The following is a 14,716-nucleotide window of genomic DNA, read 5'->3' as shown; positions in this document are numbered from 1 at the left end:
AATTTTTTTGTTGACATTGAATATTGGAGTATGAGGTTGTGGTTCTAATTCAATGAAGGGGGAAGAAGACAAACCCACAACAGTAAAATGGAGGGAAATGTCACGTGGGGCCCACCAAACGAAATTAATAACGTTAACTGTGTATTGGTATTGCTACCAAAAAAAAACATGATAAAAGGTAGTTGTTTTAAAAATTAGACATATTAGGTAGTTGTTTTCAAAAAGTTGTAATTAATAGGTAGTTTTTGACAAAAAATCCAATTGTTAATATAAAGTATGAACTACTCAGAAAATGTAACCCCATAAAAGTGTGAAGTGCATTGATTTCAAGCAATTATCTTACCCAAACATTGATTTTATTTTTGGTCATAACTAAATTACTTTTAGTAATTAACTGAACCATGTAGTAAGTTAGACTAAAACCAACTCAACTTGTAATGGAGGTCTCGAAAGTTCTGAATTTTTTTCATCTAATTGTTAAACTAAAGTATGAACTGCTCAGCAAATGTTACCATAAATTGTCGAATAAAAGTATGAAGTGCATTAATTTTGAGCAATTATCTCACCTACACCTTCATTTTATTTTTCCAAAAATCCTAGATTTTTTTGGGGAAATTTTTTCATAAATTGCAAGTTTAATCTTACTCACACTCAAATGAAGATAGAGAATCATAAATTCGTTACTATGCGAAATATTCAAGTAAACATGCATCGATTTCATCTATAATGAAGATTTTAGCTCAATTTGCATGGAGGTCATAAGCTTGCTAGTTCAATAATAAAAGTGAAGATTGGGTCGAAATTGAGGAAAAAAATTGGGTCGAAATTGAGGGATATGGTGGAAGATTGAGTTGAATTTTGGAGGAAATCGGTTGAAAATCATGGAAAGATCTAGGAAGGTGCTCTTGAGTTCTTGGAGGAAAAACATGAATAACAATGAAAAGGAGGAGAGAGAAAATGAGTATAAAAAAAATTGGCTCCAAATTTTTTTCCCAACTTGAAAATTAATTTGACTCATAAAAAAAGTATTGGAATTTTTTTAGTTTCTTTTGTTTATAAATATTTTTTGGCTCTTCGGAAATTATTTACATAAATTTATGTAAATAAACAAAATGAATATAATTAGTTTTGATGATAAAAGAAAAGCGAAAAAAGGGACATGAGCTTTACAAACACATTTGTGTGGCTCATAATTCTTTGACCACACTAAGTATCATCTATGAGGACAACCTCAGTTTGTCATTTTCCTTTTGGTGAGGGTGCTGGGATTAGGGATGACAATTGGGTGGGGCCGGTGCGCAGGATGGTACCTCCATACCCGCACCCACATAAAATTCTCATCTCTATCCCACTCCACCACTCATTGCGAAGAAAAGTTCAAGACCCGTCCCCGCTCCCACCAGGTACACATTTGAGCTCATCCCCCCTCCACTAGGTATGCATTTGAACCCATCACCACCCCGCCACCCGCATGGATACCCGCATTCGCTTCGTACTCGCAAATTTATATTTCGTAAAATAAAATTATGAACAATGTAAGTATATATAGATAGAATTTTAATAATAGATATATGGGGCTGGCGGAGGTGGGACGAGGTGGACGAGGATGGGATGGGTATATCATAAAATCCATATCCGCTTCATCACCCATTGCAAGTGTGATTTTAATTCCCATTCCCGTCCCTGTAAGGCGGGAATAGGCCGAGTCTCCTACTTAACCTGCTCCACTATCATCACTATTTGGGATTACAAAATGAAAAAGAAAGTCCAACATCTTCTATCAAGATATGATAATATCAACCTCAACCCCACGACTGATATTTGATACTAAAGAACATACGATAAGCATATATCCCCTTTAATAATTCAATTCATCAGAAAGTCACAGACTCAGAGAGACAGTAGTAGTATCTGAATCAGATACGCAACCTCAACACCACCCAGAAACGTCCAAGAATAGAATTGCACTATTACACTATAAATGAATAAAGTACCTATTATTACATTAAAGCCTAATCCACTCTCTTTCTCAAGTCTCCCTCATTTCTCTCCTTTATATTCTCCCCAATTCAGAATCCCAACTCCTAATTACAACCGAGAAAATCAAAGAGAAAAAACTGAGTTTTAACAATGGCGTCTGAAAAACCAGTAATGTTATTGGGTATTGATGATAGTGAACAAAGCTTTTATGCTTTGGAATGGGCAATTGATCATTTCTTCATTCCTTTTGCACCCAATTTCCCATTCAAACTTTGTCTTGTTCATTCCAAACCTACTCCTATGTCTGCTATTGGATTTGCTGGGCCTGGTATGTTTTCCTTCTTTGATCACCCCCAGTTTTTGATTTATTTTCTGGGTCTTGATTTACAAGTTTGATTTCATTGGTATGTCTGTTTTTTTTTTTCTTTTAAGTTTGTTTTTAAGTCTGATTTTTATTTTGGACTTTTCATTGGGTCGTGTTTATCTACTTTTTTTTTTTTTTTTTGATTTTGGATGATTGTTGATTTGATGTAAAATTGTTGCTTGAGTTTGTCTTAAGGTTGTTGAATAATGGGTTTTTCGTTCCTAGATTATGTTGCACCATATGGTTACATATGTATAAATTTTTTGTTTTGCATGATCCATGTAAGAATTGTAAGGATGGAAACTTCGACTGCTTAATATTTAGTGTTCTTTCTTTGCCTGCATTCCGTTGAAGTAACTTAGATTTCATTTTTGTATGCTGCTTAATTGTTTTTAGTCTGTTCATATTCTAATTTGAACATTGAGAGATATTTTTGGAATTGAGGGAAGTTTTAAAGAATACCTCTGATGTAACTTTATTGGTGTTTGGATCTTTTTGTGTTTTTATTTGTGATGGACGAATAATACTGGAATAGTAAAGGATAGTACTCTCGAATCTATGTTCAAGAGGGTTTCATGTGAGTCTAGGCTACAAGGGAAACACAAGGTCTAGGCTTATGTATGTCGAATGCACAGTTCAATCCAAGCAAACAAGCTGACACTTTTCTTTAACTTAAAAACACTAAATTTTATCAATTAGAATAAAGCTTAGATTAATGTAATTAGTACCGTACCTACTTATGCCTGAGGATCTGATGAGATGGATGATAATTGTAGGATCTGATGGAAGATATATAGTACTGGTGTTTTCAATTAAGGTAATTAGTAGTTATGATTTCTGTTCATCAGAACACTTTATTTTGTATAGTTTGCGTAGTCCTGTATGAACTGCGTGTGTATTGCAATCTGCAGGTTTTTTTTGAAGAAATTTTTTGCATGACTCGTGTTTAAATACTTTCTTTGACTTATCATGCCTGAGAAGCTTAGAAGAATGAACCATGTAACTAGGTTCCTTAAGGTCCAAGTCTGTAATGGTAAATATGATTCGTAATGTTTGCTCTGATTATCGAGTATATTGTGTAGTGTTAATTATTCTTGTATTTTGGTATTAGAATTATAATTGGCTTTCTGGTATTATTGATTGCAGGAGGTTCCGAAATTTTACCCGTTGTGGACACTGATCTAAAGAAAATAGCTGCCAGGGTCATAGAGAAGGCTAAAGAGCTCTGCCACTCTAAATCGGTAATGTTTTTTTTTTCTTTTTTTTTTCCTTTGTCACAAATATTCATCGTCAATGGAAGGAAACCTTTTTTGTCCATAAAGCTCCATTCCTATTGCATGAAATGTGGTAAGAAGTATCCTGCCTCTTCTGTCACACCATGTTAACCATCTTCAGATAGAAAAACTTCTAAAAATGCTTGTTATGTGCTGCCCATCCTTGATTGCAGATATTATAGCATGGTCGTAGTTGCATTAAAATGACACAAGGTCTCATCAACATTTATCATCATCATAAACCGCTAATCCTACTAGTTCGTCTCTTTAGGAACAAGATATAGACCGAGCGAGTGTTTAGGAACATTGAATCTTTTGCGGACTTAATTGTCCCATTTCCTCACTAAAACCTTATTCCACATGGTCATAAGCCTTCTGGAAGTCTCATTTGTCATGCATAGTTTAATTAGTTAGGTGCCTTGAGGCCTATGTGGTAGTAAAGTAATTAAGAAATTTCAAAAACAATGCTTGGGTTATATTTTTTGCAGATATGAAAAGATGAGAAGCACTCAAAACTTTATTACCTCTTTTGGGTCCAAAAAGTTTTCATGAGAGCTTTTATCCTAAGTTTTGGTATAGCTGGGCCAGCTGGCTGTATCTATATTCTATAATGATACCTACTTACTGGTGGAAATGAATGGAATTCAATAGGAACCTCGTGTGCATGCAGTGTTGCATGTTAGTCTGCAAATCTTTGGAGAGGGGGTGACTTGCAGCTCTGTCTTAAGCTGCGCACTGAATGGATCCTCTATATCCCTTATAAACTGGGATAGTCTTTTTTTTGTTTTGTTAATTTGTTCTTTGTTGTTTTCAATTGCTGGTTGCATTTCTGAATAAGTTTGCATTTATTATGAGTTTACTCTATTGAGGTGGCTAAAAGTCATGGAATTTGCTTTTGTTCCAGTTGGATGATGTTGCCGTAGAAGTTGTAGAAGGTGATGCTAGGAATGTGCTCTGTGAGGCTGTTGAGAAGCACCATGCTTCCATGTTGGTTGTAGGTAGTCATGGCTATGGAGCAATAAAGAGGTATGTTTATTCAAATTTTTAAGGTTAATTTTGAAATTGTTCAGAATGTCAATGCTACAAACATAAGATGTAATAGTTATATGTGATGTCCCCATGATTTTTATATCGGATGGGCCGATACTAATTATATAAGTTTCCTCTATATCTGGTTTTTGATGACCGTCCAATAAAAATAAGTACTCCTAAATAACAATGTTCGTGAACTTGTCATTAGACATGATACGTGCATGGAACTATATTTATGCTTTCTTACGATGTTGCATGGTTTTACTTTACTCTTAAAGTGAAAGTTTTACATGTAACCAAAAATATGTCTTTTATTGTCATTGTTAGCTAATTAAATTAGTCTAATTACTTAACCGTCCAAAAAATCAACTTGTAAGTCATTTACTTAAGCTCCAAATAGATGAGTTGTCATGAGTTGTAATAAGGAAAGGTGAGTAGTCTAGTTAGGCGTGTGGTTTTTGTAAGATTTATGAAAAGTTTTGCAAAACTTTCCTAAAGCAAATGTTTCCTGAAGTTATGCTGAATTTTTGGCTAGTTTTAACGGAAAACTTTCCTTAAGTTGTGCTAGATTTTAGGAGAAAACTTTTCTTTTGTTTTTCTTGAGAAATTCGGCCATGATTTAACTCGGAGAGCAAGGATTGTTGTGCGCGCCTAATCAATAAGAGTGTGATGAATTTGAGTTTGACTAAAGTAATTCTATTGTGAGTTATTGCCTCCGGAGTGAATCCAAATTTTTTAGGAGTGAATCCACAAAAACATAGTTGATCTTTAACCTCGTCCTCGATTAGTTAGAGTTCTCCATATCCCTTTGTTACTCGTCCAAACTAGTTGAACAAGCCCCAAAGTGTTTGACTTTTTCATTGATTCACCTTAAAGATTCAATCTTTATTACAAGAAAAGCTAAACTACAACCTCAAAAGCCTAAACTCTTGATATTTTCATCAAGAATCACATCAAGTGATGTGACTACTGATTTTTTTTCCCACCATGCTTGACGACCATGGCAATTAGCCTTGCAAGCCACAACGGAGGAAGCCGAGGCTAGACATCAACAACTTGTAGCCCTAGTTTGTGCCTTAGTCGACGTGTTTAAACAGTTCCAACGTGATCCCAACTTTACAACACCACCACCACCCCCTCCTCATCAACCACCACGGTGTAAGGAAGAGCTTAAGTTGGCTGATTTGCCTTCTTTCGATGGTGATCTTGATCCAGAGTCCTACTTATGGGGGAGGCGAGCGAATCGTTTCGTCGATTACAAAAGGTTGAGTGATGGTGCTAGATTCGCATATGCTATACTTAAACTCACAAAGTATGCATCTTGTGGTATAATTCAATGAAGATGAGGCGTGAAAGAAAAGGGAAATTATCAATTGATTTGTGGTCATCTCTTAAGGCCAAGATGCGAAAAAGGTTTGTACCTCGATCCTACAAACATGATCTTACTTAAAGCTTAATTCTTTGCAGCAATCTTTCTTAAGGGTCGAACAATACATCATGGAGTTTGAGAGGTTGCTTATAGCGTGTGAAATTATGGAGGAAGAAGAGCAAACGAATGCACATTTTCTCGTGGGTTTAAAGCCATCTATTGCTCATCTTGTCGAACTTCAACATCACGTTTGACGATCTTTGCAATCTTGATTCCAAGATTGAAAGGCATGGATGCATCTCATCTCCTTTCCCCTACTGATTCTGCTATGGAGAAGACCAATGACAAAGCAACTGAAGCTTCATCCCCTATAGTTCCCTTAGGTTCGAATGTTACAGGTTAGAAAACTTTTTGTTATCGTTGTCAAGGGTTAGAACATGTTGCCAAGAATTATCCCAACAACTCCATCCTTTGTGATTCGAAATGAGTACTTTTCATTTTTGGCACAAGAAACAAGTGATGTGCCACCTCCTTCTTCATCTAAGCCCAAGCCTACTATGGATGATCCTTCTTTTCGGGAGAGCCAATGTATTTGTGCACTCGAGCATAAACCAAGAAACATAATCTTGAGACATTCTTTAATCGCTCAAAGCCACGAAGAGGGTGAAAATAAGCAACGCGTAAACTTCTTTTATTCGAATTGTTTAATAAATGGTAAGCTTTGTTCGTTTATTATTGATAGTGGTTTTTGCACTAATGGTGTAGTCCTTGATTGATCCCTTAAAGCTGCAACTCGAAAGTATCTAAATCATTATAAGTTAAGTTGGCTTAATGATGATGGTGTTTGGGTTTAAAAGTAAGCTCTTGTAGGTTTCCGTGTTGGGGCTTACATGGAGCAAATTTCGTGCGATATTGTGCCTATGGTGGCATGTTCTTTGTTGCTTGGTCGTCCTTGGCAAAGTGATAGGCATGTGTTGCACAATGGCCGAACTAATGACTACTTGGTGCTTGCGTGCTTGGTGGTGAGAAATGCTTGCTTCTCGCTCAAGTTTTCTAATATAAAAAATCCAATAATCTAAATCTACATAAGAAAAAATAAATAAAAAGAAAGTACAAGAGTACGTAATCCATGATCATTACTTTCACACTAAAAGAAAGAGAAAAGAAGAAAAGGGAGACACAGAGGAGAATGAAAAAGAAAACAGAAAAAGTCAAAAATAGAACATTGTTTTTTGAGTCTCCCTCCATGTGACTACACCCTTTTTTTTTATTTTACAAGACAACCACGTAGCCAACCAGGAAGCCATGATTCCAAAAGACAAACCCTAGATTTGAGAAACCCTAGACGGGTAGTTAAGGGTGTTCGCTGTTTGGGTTGGTGCGGTTTGGGATGTAACCCAACTCGGTTTAACATTTTTTCAACCCAAACCACACCGTACTTTTGCCCAAATCAACCCAAATCGAACCGCGCAAAACGGTTTGATGCATTTTGGTTTGTGGTTTAATCATATTTTCCTCCACGACATTAATTTTGTAATCTAAGAGTAAAAAAAATTGTTCATAAATATAAAGAGTCCAAATGAATATGAAGTTGCCTACAAAATGAAACATAAATAATAATTTATCAAAAGTGTTCAAGTTCTTTACCTCAAACTTATTTTTTCAGTTGTATACTTGTATGCCACCTTGTTATATGTATTTAAATTTTTTTTAAAAAAATCATATAAAATTGCATCTTATGGTCCTGTTTTGGTTTACAAAAATTAAAATTAAACCCAACTTGAAATCAGAACCCAACCGCAATTTTAAAACTGCAAACCAATCCAAATCGTGAAAAAACGGTTTGGGTTGCGGTTTGGTGCGGTCCAAACCGCACTCTGAACCGCCATACGGGTAGCCACCATGAAGCCACTTAAAGTTTCTCACAACATCACGAAACCACCATGAATCCACTCGAGTGTCAAAGACGAATCAAGCCCTAAGTATTTGTCCTCTTCCATCTACATTTAGTGCTGGTTTCTTAAGAGTTCTCTTTTCTTTTCCTCTTTGCATCCGAACTATAGGGTTTGAGCATCTAGGGTTAGCCGTGTCCGAGTGATACTTGTCGAATCTGACACGGATTTTGTGTTGGTATCGTGTTGTATCGACACCGGTAGTTAGCGAAATTTGCGGAGTCCGGGTAACAGATGTTATTAATGCATTGTGCGGAGATTTTAGCACTGGGATGTTCTTGCTATAATTACTACGGATGAGAGGATGGATCAAAAAGTTTCTTAATACAACTTTTGTATATCCTTTGTCATGCAACGAAACCATGTTCAACCAATGGTATGTTTTGTAATTATCGTTTTCATCATATTTCTAAAGCGTGTTATGCGGGCGAATTTTATGATAAAAGGAGTTTTTAGGAATTGTTTATGAAAAGAAACTGATAGTGACATAAATTTTGTTGCAGGGCTGTTCTGGGCAGCGTAAGTGACTACTGTGCTCATCATGCTCATTGCTCTGTGATGATCGTCAAGAAGCCTAAGATTAAGCACTAAATTCCGTTCTGAAACCATTGTCTGATGTTTGGTGAAATGCACTAAATAATGCCCTTTCATTATTTATATGTGTAATAATTATTTTCATCACTTTTGGAGAATTGGAGTGATGAAATATTAGTAGGAAAATGATACTGATGTATTATTGTATATGAGTAGAGAAGTACTCCATAAGCCTGTGTGATGCATGGCGGTATTTTTTTTTATATTTTAAGTGTGCAAAATTAGGTGGGAGGAAGTGACTGAGTCAACGGCAAATTTCTTAGAGATGCGTCCAGATTTATATGGGGTGTTTGGTGCTAATTAGCTGTTTTAGTTTGGTGGTTTGACGAGTTATTTCTATTAGTGGTTCATGATGGTTGTTTATATTAGTGTTTGGTGAAAACCAGTCACTAAAATGTTTATTGTTTAGTTGCTAAAGATAAATGCAAAAGCTTAAAGAAAGAATTACTCAATTAGCTTATTAGCTAGAAATCGGAATATTTTCTTCCCTGTTTGATCATATGACAATGTCAAAAGCCATTTACCAAATCCTTTTGGTCTAATAGATGTTAGTTTTTGCAAGGGCTAAAATTTTACAATAGATAAACGATAATGACAATCCAATTTTCCGAATGATGTATTTTTTGTTCCGAAATTTTAGTAGATGTCTTGAGCTTTTACGAATAACTTTCATGTTTTAAATTGTGCTCCATGCACCCCTCAAATGGTTGAAACAAATTGACCAAATACCATTACTGACTATTAAACATAAATTATGTCTTTAATTCACTTCTCAAATGTTGGAGTTTATAAAGGTTTTTTTAAAGAAAGAGTTGCTTCAAAAGAATGTGAAAAGTCCCACATTGAAAGAATAATTGGGAGTGTAAGGGGTTTATAACCATTACACTTTCTATACCCATTGAGTTGTGTAGCAAAAGGACTTTTAGTGGGCATGTGGTGAGTGGAGTTACCACACGCCCGGTTCAGGCCTTGGGCCTTGGGGAATAAACATAACTTAATTAAAGTGTTGGGTCAATATTCTTTAAGTTCTATGACTGTTTCAAGCCAGAATTAAAGTTACCGTTTTTTCCTTTATTTTCTCCCTTAATGTGCCGTCAATCCTAATTTCGTGCCATAACTGTTGCTGTTTTCTCTTCCCACTAAGTGACTGTTTGTACCCACGTTTTCAGCCTCGTTCTGCTTTACTTCTCTCTATAAATACCGAGGTTTATTGATTGATTAAAGATAGAAAAATCCGAAAAACACTTTCTTCTTCTCTACTGTCTTTCTATTCAAAAATTCTGGGCAATATTCAAGGTCGTTCTCAATCTGTTTTTCTATCAATACTGGAAACACAGAAATTGTGTACCCCTGGAGGTTGATTGCTATGAGGTTGTGTGTTGTTGCGGGGTAAATTCAACTTTAGGGCATTGATTTCTTCACGCCACGGTTATCAGATAAGTTTAATTAATTTTGTTAGCAGTCTTCGTTCCTACATTCTAAAGTTGAATTTTCCGAATTTTTTTTTCTGTTTTTCGGAACTATGGCTGCTGAAAGTCCTGATGAAAATGTGCGTGTCTTTAATGTTGTCCCTATAACCAATCCCTTTGTCCCCGATATGTCTAAGTTGGAACCGTTTGATGGGAAGAATTATAGGATGTGGTCTGATAAAATGGAATTTTTCTTGGGTCAGATTGGTGTTGATTATTGTTTGGCTGTTGATGTTGCTCCTGAAAATTCTGTTAGGGATTTTGTGAAAGATAATAAGACCTGTCTTGGGATGTTACTGCATTATATGACTGCTTCCCTTTATCTGATTTATAGTAAAAATGCTAAGGAGATTTGGGATGGTTTGAATGCTAAGTATGGAACTGATGATATTGGGACTAAGAAATATGCATGTAGTTGTTGGTTGAAGTTTTCAATGAATGATGATAAACATGTGCTTGATCAAGTTCATGAGTATGAACATTTATGTGCTGATATTGTTGCCGAGGGTATGGCTATTCCTGATCTTTTCCAAGCCAATTGCCTACTAGAAAAATTGTCTTCTTCGTGGGAGAATTTTGTTCATTCCTTAAAACATAGGCAGAAAGATTTTACCCTTCAAGAGTTAGTGTCCCATATTAAGATTGAGGAGCAAAACCATATCCAAATAAAAGGAAAATCAGTTGATCATTCTTCTTCTTCTGCTAATCTTGTGGAAAGTAAGGCTGCTGCAGGTAAAGGACCAAAAGGTAAAGGTCAGAATCAGTTTCATGGTACCAGGCAGAATAACAACAACTTCAAGGGAAAAGGTAAATTTAAGGGAAACTGCTTTGTGTGTGGTAAGTATGGGCATGCTGCCAAGGAGTGTCGTCAAAGGAAGGAAGCTCCAGTCAAAGCCAAAGACAGCAAACCTCAAGCCAACCTTGGTGAAGATGATATCATTGCTACTGTGGTGTCCGAGGTAAAACTGGTAAGCAATGTTTCCGAATGGATCGTGGATACTGGTGCAACCCGTCATATCTGTGCCAACAAGGAAGTGTTTCCAGGACTACCACAAAGTTCCAGAATCAGGATGCGTCTTCATGGGAAACTCAAGCCCTGTGAGTGTTTTAGGCAAAGGAAAGGTTTTCCTGAAATTAACATCCGGGAAAACCATTGCTTTGCAGAATGTTCTGCATGTTCCTGACATCCGCAGAAATCTCATTTCTGGTTCACTTTTAAACAAAGCTGGAATTAAGTTATCTTTTGAATCTGATAAACTTGTATTAACCAGAAATGGTATTTTTGTGGGTAAAGGATTTTGTAATGCTGGACTTTTTGTTTTGGATGTTGTTATTGATAATAAAACTCTATTGCTTCTGTTTATATTGCTGAGTCTATCTCTTTATGGCATTCTAGACTAGGTCATGTGAATGTTGCCTCTATTAAAAGGCTAAAACAGCTTAGTCTTATTCCCGACTTTAACAATACATTTTTTGATAAATGTGAAGTGTGTGTAGAAGCTAAGCACCCTAAAAAAGCATTCAACAAAAATGTGTCCCGTTCCTCTACTTTATTAGAGTTAGTCCATAGTGACTTAGGTGACTTTAAGAATTCCATGAGTAGGGGAGGAAAGAAATATTATATTACTTTTGTTGATGACTTTTCTCGTTATACTAAGGTTTAATTATTGAGTTCTAAGGATGAGGCAGAAGATAAATTTTTAATCCATAAAGCCGAAGTAGAGAACCAATTGGACCTTAAGATTAAAAGGGTGAGATCAGATAGGGGTGGAGAATATGACGGTATTTCCCTTAAGAAATTTTGTGAGTCTAATGGGATTATTCATGAGGTTACATCTCCTTATACCCCAAAATAGAATGGAATAGTTGAGCGGAAAAATAGAACTTTTAAAGATATGATGAATGCTATGCTTATAAGTTCAGGTATGCCTACTAATATATGGGGTGAGGCTATCCTTTCTGCTTGTCATGTGCTTAATTGAGTTCTCCATAAGAGGTTAGATAAGACTCCTTATGAATTATGGAAAGGCTTCAAGCCGAATTCGGGATACCTCAAAGTGTGGGGGTGTTTGGGAAAGATAGGACTTCCTGACTTTCAAAGGAGTAAGATTGGACCTAAGACTGTAGATGGTATTTTTATCGATTATGCGTCTAATAGTGTTGCATATAGACTCATTCTTAAGGATGCATCTGGTTTTGGTCCTATTAGAGAGTCAAGAGATGTTGAATTTTTTGAGCATGTTTTTTTCCTATGAAAGCTAGTTTACAATCATGCTTGCCTGCTGCATCTTCTTCTATTTTGCATCGTAACATTGCATCATCTAGTGAGACCTTAGAACCTAGAAGGAGTAAGAGAGCTAGAACTGAGTCTAGTTGTAATACCCAAAATTTTTAGTATTTATTTAAATAATTAAATATTTATTTTATATTCATTTTCTAAAATAAATATTCTAAGCAAAGGGTATTTTAGCATTTTCATTGATTTTTAATTATTTTGGCAGAGATGGCGCCAAAATTGGATTTGTTAAGCTTTTGGTATTAAATCCTAGTCAAAAATTTTAAGAAAACCAAAAAAAAAAAAAAAAAAAAATTTCCTACGGGCTTTATGGTGATTGGAGGGAGTTTTGTTTTCCTATAACTTCCAAATTTATGATGGAGGTTACAAATCTTGGTTTAATCTCCTAATTTATGGTGAAGGTTACAAACTATTTAATTTTTGAAATTAAGTACTACCTATTCTACTCCTATAAATACCCCATACCTTAAGCCATCTTTTCCACACAAAAACTTTGAAGAATCCATACTCTTACTTTAAAGTTCTTCTTTCTCTTCTTATCTATCCTAGTTTTATATTTCTTATTCAAGTTTCATTTTCTTTGGTTTAAGAAAATATTTTCATATTCTTACTCAAAAATATTATGCTCATGATAGGTCATTAGTTTAAATTCATGATTAAGTTCATGTGGTAAATTACTTATTGGTTGGTTATAAGGAAGCTCAAGTATAAGAATAAATGAAGATACTAGTATACTTTTGTGCAAGATCAAGGTACGTTATGTAGCTAGATCTTTTAAAATGTGGTTTATATGATAAAGTTGTTTATTGATTTTATTGGTTGGATTGGTTTAGAAATTTGATTTAAAATGGTTACAATGTTTTATTATTCACTCTTGAAAGTGAAAAGAATGAATGATTTTATCAATCATTTTTATATAGAAGTTTTGTTATCCTTTTTGGAAAATTAAATTATTTTTACAAGGAAAGGTTGATTGGTTTTTATGAACTTTGAATGTTCAAAAAGTTGTTTATGAGGAAGGAGGTTTACATGACTTACAAGTCATATTATTATTATTTCCGCTTGATTAATATCAAGAGATTCAAAGTCCACTTGTTGGCAATTATAGTTACCCCTTGATATAGCTCCGTGATGGATGACTAGCTTGGGGGTGTGCACACTTAGCAAAATAGAAGGGGAGATAAGAAGAGGAATTGTTTTCAGGATTATTTTTAATCCAAGTTGTTTGGAAAGAGTTTATTCTTAAAAGGTTATTCTTGAATTACTATTCAAGTGTTTGGAAAGAGTTTGTTCTTAAAAGGTTGTTCTTGAATTATTATTCAAGTGTTTGGAAAGAGTTTGTTCTTAAAATGTTATTCTTGAATTATTATTAAGTGTTTGAAAATAGTTTATTCTTAAAGAGTTATTCTTGAATTATTGAGATGGAGTTTTGGAAATGAGAAATCGTTACGAACTAACAAGTGTGTTACTTATCTAGTACATTTCGTACTCAGTTTTATACTGACGCGTATTACTTTTTACCTATTTGGCTTTGCCCTGTTGATCTTTTTGGTAAGTAGATTTGTAGGTGAATTTTGGATGTGCATGGAAGCATACTAGGAAGGGGATCTTCACCTAGATTAGAGTGTTTCATTTATTTTGAGTATTGAGACAATATTTACTTTTATTAATAAAGAAGTATTATTATTTTTGGTTAAAGTCTTCCGCTGCAAGTTATTTTGGTTAGTTAGTAGTTGGTTGCCGAAAGCGTGTTAGTCACGTGGCGGTAATACTCCTAAATTACTCAAATATTATTTATAAATTATTTATTTAAAAGTGAGTAATTTGGGGGTGTTACAAAGTGGTATCAGTTTTTCAGGTCTTGAAAAGATAAAAGTTAAACATTAAAATTAAGGGGTAGACATAAGATGGGCATATAGAGTTTCACATTTGCATTCTAAACTGTTTTTGTTAAGCTTAATTGTTTTCTTTTTGACGATTTGAATAGATGCATCTTGCTAGTACCACAAAAAGGTATATATATATATTTATATTTTTTTTTATTTGGAAAGATGAAGGGTGTAGATATGTTGGGGTGACAAGCTCTGTCTAGGATTAGGAAGGCTCTCCCCGACGCTGTGGGTAACTTCCTTACCTGGGAGCTATAATCACCTTGGCTATTCTATATCTTGAAATCAAGTACACTTTAAAATTTTTGAAATAAATATTTTAAGCCGTGGTGCATTTAGTACAAATTTTGGACATATTTTTTTTTGTTAACTAATTAATATTACTTTTATGATGCTTGTAATATTTTAATTTTTTTTTTTTGCTTTTATATGATTGTTGTTGGAAGTTGAGGAAAAAGTTTATGTTATTCCCTATGTATGGGATAAGCAAGATCATG

The 14,716-nt window shown here is 34.8% G+C and overlaps 1 protein-coding gene across 1 annotated transcript; it reads left to right on the top strand.

Moving 5' to 3' along the window:
* The first annotated feature begins 1,943 nt into the window (after positions 1-1,943).
* Positions 1,944-9,017, top strand: LOC104899079 (hypothetical protein). Its single transcript, XM_010686213.4, has 4 exons — positions 1,944-2,308; positions 3,491-3,585; positions 4,523-4,644; positions 8,475-9,017. Exons 1-4 carry the CDS (start codon positions 2,131-2,133, stop codon positions 8,560-8,562), a joined length of 483 nt encoding a protein of 160 aa, XP_010684515.1. The 5' UTR covers positions 1,944-2,130; the 3' UTR covers positions 8,563-9,017.
* The last annotated feature ends 5,699 nt before the right edge of the window (positions 9,018-14,716 follow it).

This window comes from Beta vulgaris, chromosome 7 (assembly GCF_026745355.1).
Source record: "Beta vulgaris subsp. vulgaris cultivar EL10 chromosome 7, EL10.2, whole genome shotgun sequence".
Classification (NCBI taxonomy): Eukaryota; Viridiplantae; Streptophyta; class Magnoliopsida; order Caryophyllales; family Amaranthaceae; genus Beta; species Beta vulgaris.
This window is presented reverse-complemented; position numbering and strand designations above follow the sequence as displayed.

What these genes read in the sequence shown, in the direction of transcription:
- LOC104899079 (XM_010686213.4), top strand. Translation starts at nt 2,131, where the DNA reads ATGGCGTCTGAAAAACCAGTAATGTTATTGGGTATTGATGATAGTGAA. An exon ending in TATTGGATTTGCTGGGCCTG is followed by an intron (nt 2,309 to 3,490) that starts GTATGTTTTCCT and finishes TATTGATTGCAG; the next exon opens with GAGGTTCCGAAATTTTACCC. An exon ending in AGCTCTGCCACTCTAAATCG is followed by an intron (nt 3,586 to 4,522) that starts GTAATGTTTTTT and finishes CTTTTGTTCCAG; the next exon opens with TTGGATGATGTTGCCGTAGA.